This window comes from Dromaius novaehollandiae, chromosome 2 (genome assembly GCF_036370855.1).
Source record: "Dromaius novaehollandiae isolate bDroNov1 chromosome 2, bDroNov1.hap1, whole genome shotgun sequence".
In the NCBI taxonomy this organism is placed as follows: Eukaryota; Metazoa; Chordata; class Aves; order Casuariiformes; family Dromaiidae; genus Dromaius; species Dromaius novaehollandiae.
The window spans coordinates 54,239,235-54,260,395 of record NC_088099.1 but is presented as its reverse complement, the minus strand read 5'-3'; the positions used below and the strand labels follow the sequence as shown (position 1 = coordinate 54,260,395).

The 21,161-nt window shown below is 36.7% G+C and overlaps 1 protein-coding gene across 5 annotated transcripts in view; it reads right to left on the bottom strand.

Annotated features, from left to right (window-relative positions):
- Positions 1-1,119: 1,119 nt before the first annotated feature.
- BBS9 (Bardet-Biedl syndrome 9) overlaps positions 1,120-21,161 on the bottom strand; it is a 319,236-nt gene continuing 299,194 nt past the window's right edge. For all 5 annotated transcript variants that reach the window (XR_010387693.1, XM_026100770.2, XM_064506543.1 and 2 more), the window contains one exon: positions 1,120-5,000. Coding sequence is in view for 4 of the 5 variants with exons in the window: in XM_026100770.2 (XP_025956555.2) it covers positions 4,960-5,000 (41 nt within the window). In the remaining variant the exon portion in view is untranslated. The remainder of the gene's footprint in view (positions 5,001-21,161) is intronic.

Here is a 21,161-nt window from a genome sequence, read left to right as displayed (position 1 = left end):
TCTGCTATGAAAGCAGAAATTTGTTCGATCCCTTCATTTTAAGGATGAGGTTGGATAGCAAAATCTTCAATACACCATGTCTGCAAGCATTGATGCCTCATATATCCATATATCATGCACAGTACATCTAAGCACACAAAAGTGAATATAAAAGAAACATCAACCCACAATGACTGCATATGAAAGTATGGTTTTTTTACTCCCTTTCCTGCTTTCCACAACATGAAACTCTTAGGAAATACCATAGTATTTTAAAATAACAAATATATTTATTTAAATGTGTTTGCCTGTTGCTGTTCTTTGTACTCCCAGTCACAGCAGATGTAAAGATACAGCAACCAGGACATGTTGACAGAGGGCACCAGGTCAAACCAATTAAGTGGGTCATGCTTCCATCCCACAACTAATTAAATCACTTGCTATACATTTAATGCTAATAAAACTGCTAGGTATCTGGGCTGTGATCTGCTGGTCACAGCTAAGAAATATGGGCTCATTGATAAAGCCTGTCCCCTCAGAATTATTATCTTCTATCATTAGATTTAATCCTATGTTTGATACAGCAAGCAGATGGTATATAAAGGAGAAGGAGGAGGACAGAAATCATTCCTGATATTATTCACCATTATAAGGATTTACAATACAGAAGATGGATAAGTAGAGAGCAGTTGCAGACTCTAAACCAAACAACGTTTTTCAGTCTTTATATGAATATCAGGTTTGGTGTGAACTTGGTTTACTGGATTATTAGAACAAATTTTCACAAAAACAATAGGTTAACAAACATTTCTACTTTGGGTCACTTTTGCTAATTCAAAGGCCAGTCCTGTGGAAAACTGAGTGTCTCAGCCTTTACCTTTGTTCAACAGGACCTGAGGCCATTCACTCACCTCAAGTGGATCATGGCTCACAAACAAATGGGAAACATACTTGCCAACCTTAAACAACCATGGAGCTGCAAAGGGACAAAGTCGCCTGCAAACTGTATATGAAAATACCACAAAAATATTGGAGCAACCGTGGAGCGAATAAACGAAAAAGTATGTTGTCAAGAGGTGATTACAAACATGGCTGTGGAAAACTCAAGGTTAGTTTCTAGCAAAGAAGCAATATAGAAGCTTGGTTCCAGGAGTACGTCATATATTTTGCAATGTCTTTGAAGCACAGTTTTTTGCATACAGTGTTTCTAAACAGGATATTCTGATAAACAGGGAAGATATTTATTCAATATGATGCATAGCCTACGTATTTGTTTAAGCTGAAAGGACTTCACACAGAAATTACAATCTCTGCTCAGAAAACTTCAGTTTATGGCAGTAAATTACTCTTTATAAGCAATACAAGAATTTTATAAGTGATATAACAATATTCAAACTTATTTCTAACACTCTTTGCATAATACATGCTGAAGAAGAGAAAGACAAGACATTATACAGTGAAAAACTGCTCCTTGAAAGTAAAGAATTATTGTTTTTCTGGGTCATGCTTTAATAATAGCTGGACAAAAGAATCAATCTGGAGCTGGAAACCACAGCACTGGTTTGAACTCAGCATTGCATTCAAAGCCCAAAAGATCATCAGAGCCCAAGCCTTCAGATTTTGGTCATCAAAGCAGTAATTGCTTTAATCTGTTTTTCTAAAATTCAACAGCATAAAAACAAAATCAAAGAAAAAGCCCTTGGGCAATAATATTCAGAAAATAAAACTTTACAAAATATTTACCCATTTAATAGAAATAAGATGTATATATTTTAGGTTATGACTTAGAAAATGCATTCCAAAGTGCTATAGCACATATACAATAAAAAAGTTGCCATGACTCTCAGTGTGGTTTTCAAAATGTCATGATATTCTCTTTATATATATATAATATCCAAAACTGATTTTAATAAAATGTTCATTTAAACTTCATTTTTGCCTATGAGCCACCTAAAAATAAAAAATTCTCTTCAAATAGTTCAATGAGCAGACAAGCTGCATATTTAAGCATACTGAAAAGAAAGTAAGAGTTTTCACATGCGTATTCTTTTTGCAGAATAAATCACTAGGTTTCTAGATATAACATTTATATTAATGACCTGATTTCATTTGAAAACAGTGTGATATTATAATTAACAGAACAATTGACCAGGTATTACTCTAAAATCCTGTCTATAATAGTTTGATTGGTCAGCAATGTCTTTCCTGGCCTGTTCAAAAACATTGTTGATGAGAACTGAACATTTGGTCCCCCAAACTAGCGATGTTTCCTTCCATTTTTCAGTTGATCGGCTCTCTAACTTCAAAACTTCATGTAACTGGCCTTATTTTTTGCCAGCCAATTTTTTTTAAAATTCAAACTACATATGAGAACTGCTAAGAATTACTTTACAATATTTCATCTCAGCCTGCCATGTAAATGACTACATTTCAACGACTGACTTCTCCTGATTTAGCCTGACTATTTGGTATTAGCGGAAAACCAAGTAATTTTCACTCATTGCTACAGTATTTCTCATTTAAATCCTGATGATACTATCGCATTTCACAATTTAGCACAATATACAAAGAGGTCATACATTACTACTATAGACAGTCCTACCTCTTCTTTTCTTTCTTTATAACCAGTATGTTTTCCCCTTTCTATAAGAATATTCCCACGAGACCTCATTTTACAAAGCATGGAGAACATAAGACAAATAAGAGTGCCTCTGAGCCTTACATTTTAAAATGACAGAAAATAACTTAAAGAAATACGAGTACATAGTATAATTGACCTGAGTCCCTAGACATTGTTTACCCTAAACTCCCAATGGAGCCAGGCAGCTCTGATCATTTGGATCACACTTGGTAATGATAATTACAACAGAACAATATAAATCACAGAAGTCTAATCGCAGTGTCTTTTCCAGCTACTATCGTACGTATATAGCATAGGATTCTTTGGCTCAGGATTCTACAGCATAATGGCACTTATACGGTATGGGTTTCCAGTTGTAACTGCAGCTGATTTTTCCAGAATAGCGAGTAGCCACTGACAAGAGGACAAAAGATTTGAGATCTATAGTTAAAGTTTAAGCCTAATAGCTACAGTAATTGATTAGTTCTCCATGGATTTTCTTTGGTCACTGAGGTGTGTACAGAGACTACAGGAGATTATTTTATTGTGTACTTTTCACAGCGCAGTAGGGTACCTTTACAATGGGTTGGATACTGCCCTCCTGATAAAAACCACAGGGGACAGATCCAAGTGAAGAAAATTCAGCCAGCAGAATCACTCCACAATAAGCAGGGGGTAGGATTTTTGTCTTCCTGGGAAAGCAGCAAGATTTCTGGCCCCACAACTTGCAGATCTCTGGGGTCTCTTGTGGGCCAGAGTCATTTTTATGGGCGTCACTGGTCACTTCAGTTCTAGGGGTATCAGTAGCCTTACCCAGTTACCCAGCCTCTTGGCTCCACTTAATAGCTAACATGTTGAAAAAGGCTCCAAGAAACATGGTTACATCATGTTTACTGAGCCAAAGCAGGACAACAGGGTTAAGCAGCAGATGCACAATTGGTGGAAACTGGAGAAACTGGTTTTGTTTTGGGATTGGATTCAAAGAGGTTGAGAGTAGATATGGAGGTGATGAAAATTGCTGGCTTAGATATCCTGAAAAATAATGTCTCGTTTTTATTCACAGAACAAGTCTAGTGTAGACTACAGCAACCATCACAATCCCTGCTAAAACAGTGCAAAAGTGAGCTGAAGGGACTTCTTCTATGGCTAGAACAATAGCTTGGTGAATCTCTGTCAAGGAAACAAACAGGAATATGGGATGTGGAGATGGCTCATGCAATTGCATCCACCAGGAACTAAGTTGAGACCAGTAATGCATTCTGTATCTGCCATCCAAGATTGCAGCATATAATTTTCTATGAACCAGCAACAGTGAAGGGAGAACTTGTGCAACTCCTTATCTTTACACTTTACACAGGTCTCAGTTCTTTTCAGTTCCAAATATTTCGTACTGACATCATACTCAGCTTAGTAATTCAGATGTGAGCTCCTGTCTGTCCATTCAGACACTTCCAAACCCTAGGCCAAGGTTCTCAAATGTGTTTTTGTTGCCTCAGTTTTGGAGTTGCTGAGTGTTGCATTTCCAACACCTTGCAGGGCCTGACTTGCAGAACGTGAGTGCTCAGCACTTTCTAAAAACTAGACCCTCTAAGCACTCTCCCAGCTAGATTCAAAAAGATTTAGGCACTGCTAACCACTTCTGGAAATCTAACCCATAACTAGAACAGACTGATTCACAAGAAAAACAGAAATCACAGGTAACCATAAAAAGATCCATGTGTTGCTGCGCTCAGGGTACTTAGAGCGTAAACTTTATTCACATTCATAGTGACATAGTTAATGGCAAAAGGGTATGCCCTTTATGTCCAGTAACCATATTTTACTCTGTATCTCTTGAGAGCATGAGTCTGTATAAGGAACGAGAGAGAGAAAAAAAAGTTGATGGATTAGCAGCTTTTTTTCTGGTAGTTAATTCAGCTGTCTGAAATTGTGAATGTTAGTACAGGAGGAAGGGAGATAGTTTTGTCAAAACTGTGATAAAACAAATGTTAATGTAATCTCAAAGGGAGGTATGGTTCAGAATATCTTAAAAAACAGATAAACCCTGAAACAAATGTTGTTTTTAACCGTGAGTAAACAGTCTTTGATCAATCAACAGAATCCTTAGAAAGGGCTGATATATCACAAAACATAACACAACATGCCTACAACAGTTGGTAAGCGCTTAAATTTTGGTCACAGAGATGATGCTAGTAGTTGGCAGGGAAACCCAACTAATTTGATCTGAAGGGAACATTTTACACAGTCCTCTCCTTCTGGAGGCTGCAACCAGTACAGAGTAAAATTGGTAGTTTGGTAGTGCTGCATTATAAATGCATTTGACATCAGATGAAATTCCTCCTGAGGGCCATCTTCAGATTTCATGGCTTTTCTGCTTCCTCTGCTGCATCCTCAGACAAACCTATACAGGATAAAGAAGATACTTAAAAATTCAGTATACTTAGCAACTGCATACACTATATTGTTGATCCTATCAGAGTTTGTAAAAGCCTTGGTTGCAGCTAGAGGAAACAATTTATTACATGCAAAACCACTACAATAAAAATGCGTAACTTGCAAATTCAAGCACTCACAAGTTTAGGAACTGTAAGAATTAAAGCAATAAAGGCAACTTTATATTAACTTATTTATGCATATGATGGATGATAACAGTCTTTAAACTAAAAAATAATGGACTATTTTTACATCAGAAAAAAAAGGCAGAGAACAACTGGGCAAATGATTTGAGATGCAGTCACTTTAATCTAGTTGCATTTTGCCTGCATTTTTTCCCAGGTAGAACTGGCAATACAAACTGCAAAACAATAGAAACTTAGGCCCTGTATGTTTTTTAAGAAGGATTGCTTTTTATATTAGGGTTGCTTTGGGGGAGGAGAAAATAGCAAACCCCCTGTATCAAAAAAGACTTCTCCTTAAAGTAGGAAATTATTAATTTCTTATTTTCAAAGAGCAGTACAGCAAGAGATGATTCCACATTGGATCTCAAATTAACCTTTGCAATAATGAACCTAACAAAATCAGAAAAGTGGGTAGGAACTCCTAAAAAGATTGCTTGGAGTGGCTATGCAAAAAAAAGAACAGTAGATAATCACATTAGTTTGCCTACGCACACACTTGCATGGATTAATTAAAGTGATTATTTAACCCAGCACAGTTTCTTACATGTCTACTATTATTATTGGTTGAAAATGATTTGATTTAATCCTTTCCTAATGAATGCAAAGCAATCCAAAATAAATTGGTACTATCTCCAAATGACATATGAATAATAATAAAAACAACACACCACTTTCATGTAATTTTTTTTTTCTGATGAGCCATCTCTGAAGGAGGCTGAAATCCCTACACACCCAGGGAAGTGAAATGATCCAGCAGGTCAGCAGTTGAATGAGATTTTAGTATTCAGGTCTTCTAAACCAGGCCAGTGCATTGTCTGTAGGCCTGATTGCCTGTGTTCACATAGAATTTAGCACCAAGTATCTACATCATTTTAAAATAGGATGCCTACATTTAGATTCATGCAATTCCACACATCTAGATTTCTGCTTCTTGTTTTCCTCTCCCCCCCCCACTATCAATGTCCTTTGGTGCTTGGGCATTTCAGGATGTGCATGAATGGTTTTCATGGCTGATGGTAATAGGTTCAACACATTTTACCTCAAGCCCTGAGACTGAAGCAAAGCATCAGAGAGGCTAACAGACAGCAGGAGATCAAGGATAAAATCATTAAGGTCCAAAAGACTAAGGCAGTAAGATTTCAGCAAGAGCTGGAATCTCAAGGCCCCCAGTAGGCTGAGAGGTTCCCCTCACTGAAGTTTCTACTTTCTTTTTTTTTTAAAAGGATAATTAAAAAAAACATGTTAAAAGCTGACTTGGGTTTAAAAAGGCCAGCGCCAGCATGATAGTTCTTTTGTTCAAAACTCTTATCACATAGCACATGCTGGGATGCGAAAGGGATCAGCACTAGGTCCCATCTGTTTAATGCCTTCATTAATGATCTAGAAGAAGGAGGCAGGCAGCACGTTAATGAAATGTGTGGATTATAAGAAACCCACATGAGCTACATATCCTGAAGAGGATGAAGAAATACTGCAGTAGGGCCTAAGAGATTAACAAATCTGAGGAAAGATAAAAGAAGATACAACTTGAAGTACATGGAAATAGCAATCTTAAGCACATGCTTGTTAAAGAAAGTTCCACAAAAACTACTACAGCGGGAAAAGCTGTAGAAGACATGCATTTTCAGTGAAATAGGCCATGTATCTCAATACAGCTTAGAACTACAGCAGCCACTGCAGAGCCCGGAGTTAATGCTGTTCCTGACTACGTGGCCTTGTTACAATTACATCTGGAAAACTGTCTACAGCTCTGTGTACTACAATATAAAAAGATAGTGGAAAATGGCTTACTTTCCCACCAAAATTAGGGAAAAGATTTCCAAGAGTTTGGAAATTGGCTTCTGCACACTTTTACAAAAGCTGAACACGCAAATAGTTCAGAGAAGAAACAGCAAAAAGGTGGAAATACTCACTGTTGATATTCTGTACTTAAGAGAGTAGCCGCAGATTTACCAGGGAAACCAAGAGGCACTAACCTGTCCATTAGCATCACCTACTGAGATGCTCACTTAAAGACTTCAAGACACTGCCACTGCACAATCCGCTCATTATCAATACAACTACATTTGAGGATTGCTTAAAGGACATCTTAGAAGCATAATGGCAAGAAATAAAGGAAGCGGAGGTTTTGACAAAAAACAGGGGAAAAAGAACTTCAGGAAAAGGCCATAATATCCAAATGCATCTTTTCTTTTAGTAGGCTGAAGGTATAACATGTTAAAAATTAAAATTGTAATTATAAAATTAAAAAGCAAAAATAATTATTGGAGATAGAAAATATTGCCAAAGATTCTGCCTTCAAAAATAGTTATTTCCATGACACTGCTTTCTTACCAATAATCTTCATGTCTCTTTCTACAAATGCCCATGCCAAAATGCACAGTGTTCATGGTTACTTTCAAGTTTATGAAATGCAGTGGATCAGTTCAACCTAATGTGTTAACTGCAATTATGGGCTGGCAGAACTGAAGTAATATAGCAGGAATTATTTCAATTTCACACAGCTTTGCCCAGCAGTACTATACATAACTAGAGAGAACCTGGAATACTTCAGTACAAATCAAAGAACTACCGCATGAGCAAATTGTGGGAGAGGTGAGCTGACAGATGAAGTATAGATTGAGTATATTTTTATTGTGTAACTGAAATGAGAGGCAGTATGAAAATGTGCCTTGTAATAACGAGCCTTCCCACCACTACCCTGTATTTTTCACCACGCAGTACTTATTAGTCATCTAGGAGAACAACATAAATTTCACATGGATCAAACTGGCACATTACATATCATGGTAGGTCAGATGATTAACATCAGGGAGGTTTATTGTCAGTATGTTCTGGCAAGCTTAGGCAAATCCTAGGAAATCCATGGTATAAAATTAAAATTCAGTAGATCAAAGCTCCTCTACCCCATTTCAGAAAAAAAAAAAACCAAAAAAACCCACCTTCTTTCCTTTCTTCCAACTTTATATCCCTCACTATGAAGTTTTTAAAAATGTTTCATTCTGTACACCATCAAAAAATCTTCTCAAAATAATACTGGTCTGAGCATATGCTCAGCAAATAGCTATCTTAGATAGATGTATATTAGAAGGCTTCTATGTCTATAAATCAGCACAGTTATAAATTAGGAAACTGCTTCAAAGCAAATTTTAACCCCTGTGCAGGGAGCAAACCAAAGAGTTTTTGCAGACAAGTTTTCACCATAGAGTTAAAATATGTGATGGATTAAATTAATGTCCTCATTACTAACATGAGATTGCATGCATCTGAGGTTAAAACACATTGCCACAGATGGATTCCACCTTCATCCACTTAACCAATGTTCTTCAAGTTGTTTTTCATATTTGCCAATCAGACAACATTAGCACTTTCCTCAAAGCAATATCTATAAACAAAAAAATGGAATAGCTCAGTTATATGAATTTGCCTTTCGAAAAGCATGGCTTAATGCATAGGTATTTTTGCAGTCACAGAAAGTTCATTCTTAGATCAAAATGTATTTTTGAGTCTCTCAAAGATTAAAAACTCAGAGAAAGTTCAAAGAAAACCAGTTATAGAGACAGAAGTATCAGAAGACAGATGGAAGAAAAAAAATCCTTCCTGGAACTATTATTCATGCAGCTAGAGAGAAAAAAAAGAACATTTAAAGGGAGGAAAGATATCTGAGCACAAAGGCAGAAGGGAGGAGAAAAGATTGTTTTCTGTAGTCATAAATTGTTCACATTAAGCATTATGGTGTGAGGTTTAAAAATGTTCGGGTTAAGCAATTAGGCAATGGAAGAAACTAACCAGGGAGGCTGGGGAGGTGGCTGAGTCAAGTACAGGAGAGGTTTGTGAAGATAGGGTAGATTAAATCCTAGTGGGGATTAGTGAAGGGGAAGATACACAGGCTTTGAACTGGATGACCTAAAGGATCTTCTCCAATCCTATCATTTATGCTGCTATGACTCATCCTAAAAACAACATTTTGGACTCTCATGAATTACTGGCTGAGTTTCCTGGATATTATTGTACATTAGTCTACTCTGAAGCATGCATAAAAGTTAGTCGAAGTTGGCTTTGAAGTGTTTAATCGACAGTATTCAACACTTCCCAGTCTCTTTTTCGTACAGTGACTCAGAAAAAGGGCTGTTACAGCAAGAGAACAAAAAGTTATTTTGAGTCCAGATTAAGCTGGAGAAGGGAGGTACCACTTTCTTCAGCTCTTCCCACCTAAAAGAGGAAAAAACACCCCAACTCATGGCCTGATGGTTAATATTTCTATTTCTAGACCAGATATAAAGGAGCCTCAGAACAAACTACAGCTTTAAAGTAACTGTTTTTCATAAAGTTTTGGACTCAAAACTAAATATTCCGAATGACCAAAGTTAATAGCTCTTTTTGCTTTTTTGTTCACAAAAGAACACAGAATTTTCCCAGCACCTTCAAGTCACATATCTGAAAATCATGATAATTTTCTTCTTAAGAACTCCATCCATTCACTGTTAGTAATTTTCATTATCATTATAAACTGCTAAGGAGATAAATGTAGATTCCTTTTCCTTAGCATATAATCTTTATTCCATGGGCATAATCCAAGGAGTTTTTCGTAAATTTTAAGAAAGTAACAATATCTTGCTTATAACCAGTGAATTGACATGGTTTAGCTTGGAGTGCAAAATGGATTCATGTAAAATCATTGATCCTAATGCTGCGCTGAAGATGGATCCTTATGATGGTCGAGCTACAAACTATTTCCTGCACTGCTTTCACAGAAGAAACTCCTGAAGAAACTGCACTCACTCAGTATTCAATACCACTTTTGTGGAGTAGCAAACAGAGTGAACATTACCAGTCCCTCTCCAGCCTTCAGTGAGTCACTGATCACTTGATACATGCATACGTAATTTAAACATGATCAGACTTTTGTAACTGAAAGGGGGGTGATGGTAGATGAATGAATGGGAAACATGGACTGACTCATTAAGAACTGTGTGAATCAAATGACTGCTTTTGGTTTAGGAAGTAGTGTGATGCAAGTAAGGAGCTCATTCAGTGAACTTCTCCTTGTCCTGTGGGTCTGTATACACCACAAGATGGATAACATGAAACAACAGTTTCCATCACTCATTTAAATATGCCCCCTACTAACTGCAGCTAACACAAAAGGTCCAACCTACATGAAGTTATCATCCGCTCAGTTTCCAAAGAACTGGCACTCACGTCTCAAAATAGCAACACTAAAAGTATGCAAAGGAAGGGCAGCCCTCACCTTGGGAACAGCAGGGCACATTCCCACAAAACCTTCATAAACCTTGGTAAACTCTTTATTTTATCATTCTGTCTCAATAGTGACATGTAGTAGCAGCATAACACAATGGAGATAACAAGGAACAAGGAGGTAACTTAACGACATAGGCAACATTTAACAAGCGCCCGGATTTTTTTTTAATAACTTTTAAACAGCTGACAAAGTTCCTGTGCACTCATGCCCTTAAGCAGTAACCCTCAATGGAGACTTTGCTGGCTATCCCCAATTTTGCAAACCTCGGCACATGGCAACTAAGGTTGAGCGTAAGAAGGGGTACGCAGGAAAAAGCTACAATGCCCCTTCGAAGGTAACAGCCATTTTTTCTGTTTTCCAAAGTATAGCAACTAAATATTCCCATCGCTAATTTTATCTGATAATGAACAACCTATGCTGTGCTTGTTTTGTATGACACGCTTCTCTTTAACCTCCATTACATGTTGTATTTGCATGCGCACGCGCACACACACACACAGACACCCATACACACCCCTACTATAAAATTTTCTGTTGAGAACCCCACTACCTAAAAAGCATGAGAGCTGCCACTGTTGGGTCCAGTGAAATGAAGAAGGAGACTGAATTACAGCCCATCTGTTTGGGGTAAGGTAAGGAGGTGTGTACCAGGTCACAGTTCCTGGGACAATCAAGTCCTCAACCTGTGAATGGTGCAGTTCAATCTCTACATTTGTAATGCTGCAAAATTTCTTTCGGTTTTATATTTGGAGAATGCCAAAAACACACAAAATTTAACTAATAGAAAACTACCAAACTTGAACATCAAGAAAAATATTTAGTGACAGGAACAAAAATTCCCAGGGAGCATGGCTGCTGCGTGTAATGACTGGCCATAGATCAAAAATAATGAACCTGCCTGGATAAAGCTTGGTGAGAGTGAAATAGAAAGGAATGGAGTGCGTTACCCTTCCATCACAGTGCATTCATGTTTTTAGGTAACACAAGAGAACTTAGATAAATGTTTACTTCACAACCTGCACTTAAAAAAAATATATATAACCTGGAACCAACACATTCTAGAAGAAATGTGGAACTGCCAAAACATTGAATCTAGCTTAAATTTAAATATATCAAGATGGAGAGAAGAGTAAGAGGAGTGAGACACTCGGTAGCTTGAAGCTTCATAAATAGCAGTCTAACAACAATATTCTAAGTTCCATTTAGGAATCAAAAAGATCATCCAAGGAAGATTATGGAGCAAAGTCCGAATATGCTTGCAGGAAGACAAGCTGCTTAAAAATTGTTCACCATACTACAGCCCCAGTTTATCCACAGTCTAATCTTAGTCTGGCAAAGAGAATAGCTTTTTGTACTATCTTGAAATGAAAGAGCAGGTCATTTCTGGGGAAAACACATTTTCAATGAAGACAAAATTTTGGCTGAAAGATGTCCATTTTCCCCAAGTAGTTGGGTTATCACGATCGGTTATCAAATCCTGGACATTCTTCTATGCTTTCCACATTTTTGAGAAATGGTTGTTTTCACTTAAAAATTATCATGGGAAAAAGTCATTTCTGCAACAGATGATGCTTAAATTTCATTGGAACAGTTATTTCTTGCCAGGAAATGATTCCTGAAAATGAGTTTGCCTTTCAGTGGACAAAATCCCCTTCTTTCTAATTAGCTATCAGCCTTTGTTAGTGATGTAAATTAACTCGGAGACTTCCAAGGCAAATACACAAAATACAAATCTAATTATGGCCACATGAATGGCTATACTTGAATTTGTTCTTCATCAGGTTTCTTCATCAGGTTTCTATCTTCCCATTCACTGCAACTCAAAATCCTACTAAGCCTTTCAGAAATGTTGGCTCTTTAATAATTTGCTATCATAGAAAAATACATGTGGGTTATGTATGTTTAGATTAGACACATGATAATATACTTAAAAGCAGGGTGTTTTTACTGTAGATGTAATTCTTTGCTTTCTCCTTGGGAGAAGTAATACTACAATAGTTGGTCTTCTGCCTGCTTTGGTTTGTTGTGCTGTTTTGTTGACTTCCCAGACCGACAATCAAATGGCAATCCGACTATTAACAATTCCTTTATCTTCCTGGACAAGTGATCACTGTGACAGATAGGCAAAACTCCAGGGGTAGGTTACCTTTAGGGCAAGATTTTCCACCATTTTCATATGAATGGCAGTGAATCCTCTTCCTGGAGACAGCCACCCAGTGTTTGCCTGCAGGAAGAGCTAAGATCCTTCACGGATATGATATATATATATTGCAGGCACTTTCTACTCCTGTAGGCTGACTGCAGCTCAAAATTGACATCTGAAGACCTCTGACCTCCCTGTTAAAATCTTCAAACATTCCTCATCTATCTATGTAACTTTGGCTAAGGCTGAGTAAAATTTTCAGCTGAGATGATACTCCTTTGAAAAATGCAGATGCAGGTCTAACAAACCATTTTTCAAATTCATGCCGAAATTGTCAGATCAATTTAGGTGAAAAAGAAAAATCTTTTGAACTTTTATTTTGCACTGAAGTATTGTAAATAGACTTCCTTGAGTTGAATTAAAAAAAAAAGTTCACAGATCCTAAACATAAGTGAAATGCTTCATTTGGAGAGGAAAGAAACAGAAACCTAAAAGAATCACTGTGCATTGTCCCAAAATAACATATTTTCTGAATTCTTGTTTCAGTCATAAAGTTTAAAAAATCATTTATTCACAGAGTTCTGTCCTTGGCAGCATGTACCCATATCTTAAGCAAGTCAAAATAGTGCAGTTATACTTTTAATATGCATGACATAATTGTCAGAATGAAGCTTTATAATACATAAGTGCAATTATTATATTATATATATATTATAGTTTATATTAGGCTTTATACAACACGAGTTTCAGCAAGACGTGGAATAAGAAGTATCTTAGGTTTATCAGGAAAAAAAAATCCTACTTTTAATGAATAGCGAGTCTGATAAAGACACCTATTTAGGGCCTAGTGCCATTTCTTGTGCAAGTGTAACTTGTATGGCCACAAAAGAAGTTAGTATATTCATAAGTAAACATTGCTTCCTCCAGGAGAGATTTTCCACATTTTCTTTATAGCCTCAAGGGGAACAGCACATATGAACCCATGGCTCCTCGGTACCAGAAAGATGCAACAAAATAAAAGAAATTCCAAAAGGAAAAGCATACAGGACTGAGTGACTTAGCAGAAAACACAAAAGGAGGGCAGGCAGAGAAATAAAATATCTAACGACAAAATACCATTAGAAATTGTTTAGTGCAATGAAGAAATATAAAAGAGCATCAAGAAGATGGATTCAAGGGAAAGGAATATTTAGGCTGTTTTGTCTCCCATGTAATCTCCCAAGGGAAGCTGTGGAAGCCACACGGCTTATGACATTTGCAAATTAGACCAAGTACCACAATGAAGACAACAATCTGGCTGTGTCAGGGAGATGGTCAAGCTGATACAACAGGAGTTTTCCATTTCTAACCCCTACTATCATATAACAGATCTGAGGTGCTACAAATTCCTAAGTGTTTTGTAATATTCACAGAAATATCAGCTTTTGCTTACCATCAAGCATTCAGCAACTGAATACTCTTCAATATGTTGTTCCTTTCAACAATGGAACATTATAGTGCAAATGATAAAATCATATTCAAGATTTCCATGGATTCTTCTGGAAATAACATACAACAGGGTTTTAGCATTTGATGTCACTTTTCCTTTGGAGTCTTGTGGGGAAAAGGGCTGGGTAAGGAGGCAGGTCTGAGGAAAAATGTGTTTGAAAAAAACAACAAAGGAAAAAGAATACTTTTGTGTAATACTTTCCAATCTTGAATTTTGCACATTCCTTTTAAGCTACACTATATGAGAAAAATGCTCTAAGAGTTTTTTCCACATGCAATCTTTTGGTAAGTCTCAATATTGGCTTAAAAGCAAAAGAACAAAAAAGAATGAAAGAAAGAAAGAGCATGTATTAAAGTAACAGCTAAATAACAGCTAAAAATCTTCTATATAGACACTTAAAAATGCCTCTTTTTGTTGTTCTCCAAAAATCTGTTATCTCTTTGCTTTTTATAAACAAGCATTTTCAATAAATCTTATCTTTGCAAATGCAAAGGATAATTTGGAGGCGGGGGGGAGAAGAGGTGAATGCAACAGCACTTCATATTTTTCACCTCATATGTCCTCTTAACTGTCTTAACATCCCACCGTACCACAGAGCTGTAACAAAATTCTCCTTATTTCCATCACTTTTCCACTGGTACCAGTACTGACTCATACAGAGGGAAGGAGAGAATCATCCCCTGCTCTTATTTCCAGGCACATACTGGCCATAGTAGCTACAATGGCAATTCACAGAAACTGTGAAGCTACTCAGATTTGGCGATCCAGTTAAGGATTCGTTATGGCCCAGATGTGAACAACTGCTAGAAAGCTGTGGGCTCTCCAACCTCCCACCAAAACCAGCAGAAGCGGAGGGGGAGCAGCACTTTGCAGGACTGAGCCTTTTAGCGCCTCCAAAAACACTGACTGAAGCCAACATGCTTGCATGTGAGGCCTGGAATGATGAAAGTAACGGTTTTAAATGTAGTATGGATTTTCTCATGGGCTCAGGAAGCAATAAAAAACAAGTATACTCAGAATGCAGGAGAGCACTATAGCTTTCATCATTTTCTGTGACTTTAGGGAAAACAAACTCAACTTTTATAGACAGGCAATTCAGCATTACAGATTTTCAAAAACTTCAACTGTTATGTGATTTCCATAACAAATGCAGGTTATATCCAAATTTCTGTTTTCTGCAATGAACCTGCTCAACATAATCAATAAATCTGCTGTCATGAGAATAAATTGGTTTAATTACACTGCAACACAACTGATCATAAGCTTCTTCTTAAACTGGACACTTACAATGCCACAAAGAGCAAACAATTTCATTATTTCGTCACTGACTAATAATGTTAGGTAAGTGCCTGAACAAAGCCAAGAAAGCAAAGAGATAGAGATGATCTATCAAAAAAAGAAAAAGAAGGAAAGAAGAAAGAACTAATAAGGTAAATAATTTTCAGAAAGTACACTGAAACACAGTGCAAAGGAGCTCCTTTGTTGAGCAGTGTTTTAATTTATAAATCACACTGCATTTCTTTACAACTTTGCAAGGAGTTTTAATAACATCAGCTGCTTGGAACACCTACAAATAAAATGTTAAATCACAATATGGCTGAAGTGTTATGCCATAAATAATCATGTTAAAAATATATATAGGATGCTTAATTTAAGGTCAGGTAATGCAAACACATGCCATAGTTTATGAATAAGTAATTCCTCTGAACTTAAGGAGTCCAAGAGGAATCCTCAAGCATGTGAAGTGAACCACATGTGTAAATGCTTGCAGTATTAGAGCCTAATTTTCATACTATATAAGTTTTAAAGCTGTTAGCTGATTTTCTCTTTTTATTCTGATATTAGTATAACAATATTACCAATTAAATACGAGTAGTCAAATAGGAGAGTAGTTCGCTACTCTCCTAACTAGTAAACCTGAGTCTTGAAGCTCTGGCCTATGAACTGCTAAGTAGGAACAGATTTATGCCATTAAGGAAGAATTTCAGTGACTTCAGAGTGGCTTGTGAAAACCTGGCAGTTATTTTGCCCAAAGGGGAGGCCTTAAGCCAGCCTGGACATCCAGGTTACCTACTCGTATTATTTTACTCTCCTTAATTATACTTAATCAACTATAATTCCAGTCCAGGAAACTGTCTCCAATCACTTAAGCATACAATCAGTTGGGCTCAGTGGAGCTGAGCATATCAGGTGTGTGTTCAAGTTATTGACACAAGCTGGGTGCACACGTAAGTGCTGTCCTAACAAGAGATCTAAGCACAGACTTAAATGCTTTCCTAATCATGGTCCAGACCTCTCTGATGCCATAAGATGTTATTTAAACCCGTATTCCAAGAGTGGTGATGTGAAGGGATTTAATCCAATATCATTTCAAATTTAAACTTGCTAATATATGGATTTTAGAAAATCTTTATAATGTGTTTTTGTGTATGATTCTTTCCTCTTCCCTTCCTCTCTCCCCCGCTCCTCGATTTTGCTGATGATCTCTGAAACTCTGACATAAAAGAACTACAGTGGGACAGAAGTTAAAATTAAAAAGGTCTACATTTATGTTCTGAATTATATATAAAATGCTAATGAACAATGCACATTCAGAGACAAAATGGAAATAAGGGTTTTTAAAACTTTTACATTTTATTGTACATGCGACTTGCAGGTAATGTTGGTATGGATATTTTTAAGAACCACCTGGTGACATCTCCCAAGGAAATACCTAAGTCATATATTATATTAAACACAATACAATTTTGTTTAAAACTTGCTTTCTTCGGGAAGAGATACTTTTATGTCTCCAAAGCATTCTCAAAGGAATCTCTACTTTCACATATGGCATTTCTGATCTCTCACTGCAGGAGAGTTTTACATCAAAGTTCACATAGTGCTCCAAAAGCTCCATTGCAGCCTCTCAAGGTGATAGTTTGGACAAAAATGTAAAGAGAGATATGTTATTGAGACACATTCTGTTGGAGCAGAAGTGAAATCTAAATACAGTACATGGAGATTTATCAAAATGTAGACAGGGTGGTCCCACAGTGCCTGTCCATTATCTGCTTCTGCCAGGGTCTTGCAACATGCTGGATGCTATTGCTTCTCTCCCAGTATGTTTGCAGTTTAGAAGTCTTCTTACTGTACTCAGGGATTTTGTTGGAAGAAAGGCAAAATACATCGCATGTAAGATGTTTCAAGAGGAACTGTGAGTTAAGATATAGAACCTTTTTGCCTCTTAACCCTTACTTGGAATGGTATCTACCAGGGTTTTCCAAACTGTCATACATGAAGTCATGCTCTGCCGCCCATGAAACCACACTAAACAAGAAGATGGACATTATCATTATAGTATTTTTAGCTAAAAGGGCAAAGATATGATCATCTGCAAGAAATGGGCAGACAGAAATCCATGACTGCGAAAGTCTGGAAACCAGTGGTTCAGTGGTGCATGAAGATGAAAAGTACAGGATCAAATTGGGATTTTGGCAGTATTCGTAAAACTACAGAAAATGAACAATAAAACATATGAACAATAAAAATGACATGTAATGAAGAGTTACACTATTTAATGTATCACCTACACAGGCTTTTTCCTCATGCTTTTTGGAAGGCAGTAAGACAGAGATTCTTTTGAAATAGATACAGGTATTAGCACCTCATTTAATGTGTTGCTGTAGGACTAGAAAGTAGCTCAAGAAAGACAGTTCCCTCCAGAATGGTCAAATAGCCTGCTGTCTCACAGATAACATGGTCAGATCTTCTTCATCCACACAGGACAAGGAGAACTTAAATTCTGCTGTCAAAAACACTATTTGCCTGAAATATTTCATATGCATTACTGGACTGAGTACCTGTGCAGTAGCTTGAAAAAGGATGAGTACTCATTTTAACAAATTACACATTAAAACAAGATTCTCAGATCTATCCTGCATAATGCATGGGATGATAAATTACTTCATGCTTGTAAAACTAATTTGGATCATACTGAGGTAATGATCTTCTGAAGAGAAACTTCAATACCACTTCCCACTCCAGCCAACACTATTTTGACTGACTTATTAGAAATGCTCTAATACTTCTTTACCTTCCAAATTCTAGGATCAAGATGCTCTCTCTCTTTATTCTTTCTCTTAAATCTGATCTAGAAATCTCTTCATATAGCAAATGAGACCACCTTCATATGACAGGACCCAGATTTGGCACATCTCAGGCTTAATCTGTTTTTCCAGGCTCTTCCAAGACAGACAATAGAAATATAAGCAGGAGGAACATAAAGTCTGAATACAGTTTGAAAGAAATCACTTATTTTTGGTGAAGTCTTTCTGTGCCATTTTGATATACCATAGGTATAGGATTAGTGCAATCTATCTAAAACTTTGGGTAGAGACTATTATATATTAGGATAAATAATTTTAATTAATTTAATTAGCTAATTGAAATAATAAAAGGCTCTATCTTACCTGCCTTAAAGGCATGTTCTCATTTGTCCACAAAGCACAGTTTTCTACTTTGTTAATCAATGACCATTCAAATCATGACAAGAACTGGCACTGGCTTCAGGGTGGGAGCAGAAAGCGACCTGCAAAGCTCAATGGAGTATGAGTCAACAGAAGTCATGAGTCAACAGCAGCCTGTAGCTGATTGACTCTGCCTCACTGGTAGGTGTTACTTCAGCCATTAATGCAGACTGCTGTATGGCTGCAGGGATATGCATGCCTGCCAAGGTACATAAAAAATATCCAAACCAAACTAAAATCTGCCAGATACTGAAAATATCATGTAACACCCTGCTCTGTATCTGCAACAGCATCCAAAGTAATGTTTGGGAGAGCTGACCACAACCACACCCATCTCTATGTCTCCTACAGAGCCTGAAGGTTTTTCATTGACGGCCATTCCACTTTATCATTCAAAGCAACGCTTGGCTATTTGATTACTATGATTTAACACAGTAATAACAATAATCCAGACTATGGCTTAAACCACTCACAATATTTCCAAAACTGTTTATTAGCATTGGCTTCCGGTTTACTAGCTATTTTCAACACCCTTAATACTGAAGTTCCTCCTCTGGCAGGTCTGAGAAGCCCAAGACCATGTGAAAAAGGCAGCTTTATTTTCTGCTTGACTGAGTATTTGATAACTGCACTTAACTTCACCATTTATTTATTTAACCTCAGCTCAGGCTGAAGCCATCTGAAATGCCCAGTGCATTGTAACTTTAGGTCCAAAATAGAACTGCCTACAGAACACAGTCTGTATGGGATGAAACTCAATAGCTCCTCTTCAATCTCTGAGTCAACTACAAGGCCATCATCTAAGAATCCCATCCTTTTATTGCAATCATAGTCTGAAAAAATCAGACTTTAATGCTTAACATCTCTGAGAAGAGTATCAGACATATCAGACTGAGGATTTCTGTCACACCTTCACTGAAACTTATCCTTCAGCTAGCATATTCTAGCTGGTTTTCAAGCCCCTTTCTGGGTACCCTCAGTATGTGAATTTCATTGTTAAAGCTCTATTTCATCATATTCTTTCAACACAAAAAATACTTTCCATGGACTGGAAGGATTGCTTTCATTATTTCAATCTACATACATGAGAATTCACAGGAACGGAATCCATAACTTATTTAAGGTCGGTTATGACTCAACATAAGTCAACATTCTACCATGCAGTTATTAAGATTAGACAAAGAAAAGGACATTTCCCCTTAACAATAAGTTTTGTTCAGTAGGGATGATAGTACAAGAGAAATACCCAGTGTAACAAAATGATTTGTCTATTGAACATAAAATATCTCACCTTGGTTTTCTTAAAAAAGTTGTCTGTTTATGTGATCACTAATATTTTTATCCATGCTTCTGTAAAACTCACACAACTTTTTTTTTTTACACAGATACAGTATGTGAAGGGCAGCAATACTCAGCATTTCATCTATACATAATATCAAATAAAAGCATTTCTCTATGAGACTTTTTTACTGTAAATCCAATGCTTATGAAACCAGTAGAATTGAAAGCAGGTGGGACACAGTACAAGGGTTTCTCATCATTCTAAGCATACAGTTCAGCTACTCAAAAATAATAAAGCCTCTATGCTTATTCAGTCTTGTACTTCTCTTAAAGCTAGGCCACTCAATTGTGCCAAATAATGTGCTGTCCAACTTGGACTGAATTCAGAACACTAAGCTCATTTTCCTAGTGAACTGTGCTGCACTTCTATGATTTCTACATTACAAACAGACATTATCTATAAGAAACGAGAAATAGAAACTTTTCGAGTCAGCACCATTTCCAATTTCTTATTTTATTCGTGGTGAAATCTTAAAAGACACTATACTTGAGATTAAAACTTAAAAAGAACATTATTACAATGATGTATATATACACACATACACGGTACTATATAATTAAGTAATCATGTACATATGTATACGCACTCTGCCAAATTCTGCATTGTCGCTATAATTTATATTTCATCTGATAGCCGGAAGCCACTCCTTAGACCATTCTCTTTCAAACTGTAAACAGCAGATAGCATCATCTTTTATACTCATTAAAGATTAACAAGGAGCTAACAAAACTTTTACCACATTCATTTTTGCTAACTTAAAAGTAAGAAAAAGATAAAAGCATAACTTGCATCTCATTATGTTGAATTGTAACAGTGAGAAAGAAAAACAAATATAAAGCAAGGGGTACATGGTAAATTGAATGATAGCTGAACTTGTTCAGATAAAATAAAAGCTATAAATCAACTTGAAACAGTTTGAAGTATTAAAAAGATCAGTTAATTTTATGGTGTCTGTCTCTCTGCTCCCTCCCCCTCCATCTATCTTCATAATCATTTTTTAAATTTAAGTCCTGGTTGGTATCAAACACTAAAATGGGGACTGACAGTAGGAACAACTTTGTCTTTGAAATCTGCCTTGCCAAGGAATGGAACTGTCACCCAAGCCTTGAAAAGCAGTTCTTGTGAAATCCTTCCATAACTCTGAAGTGCCAAGCGGCTGCAATAATGAAATCGGACATTTTCTTTAAGAAGTTTGATTGTCG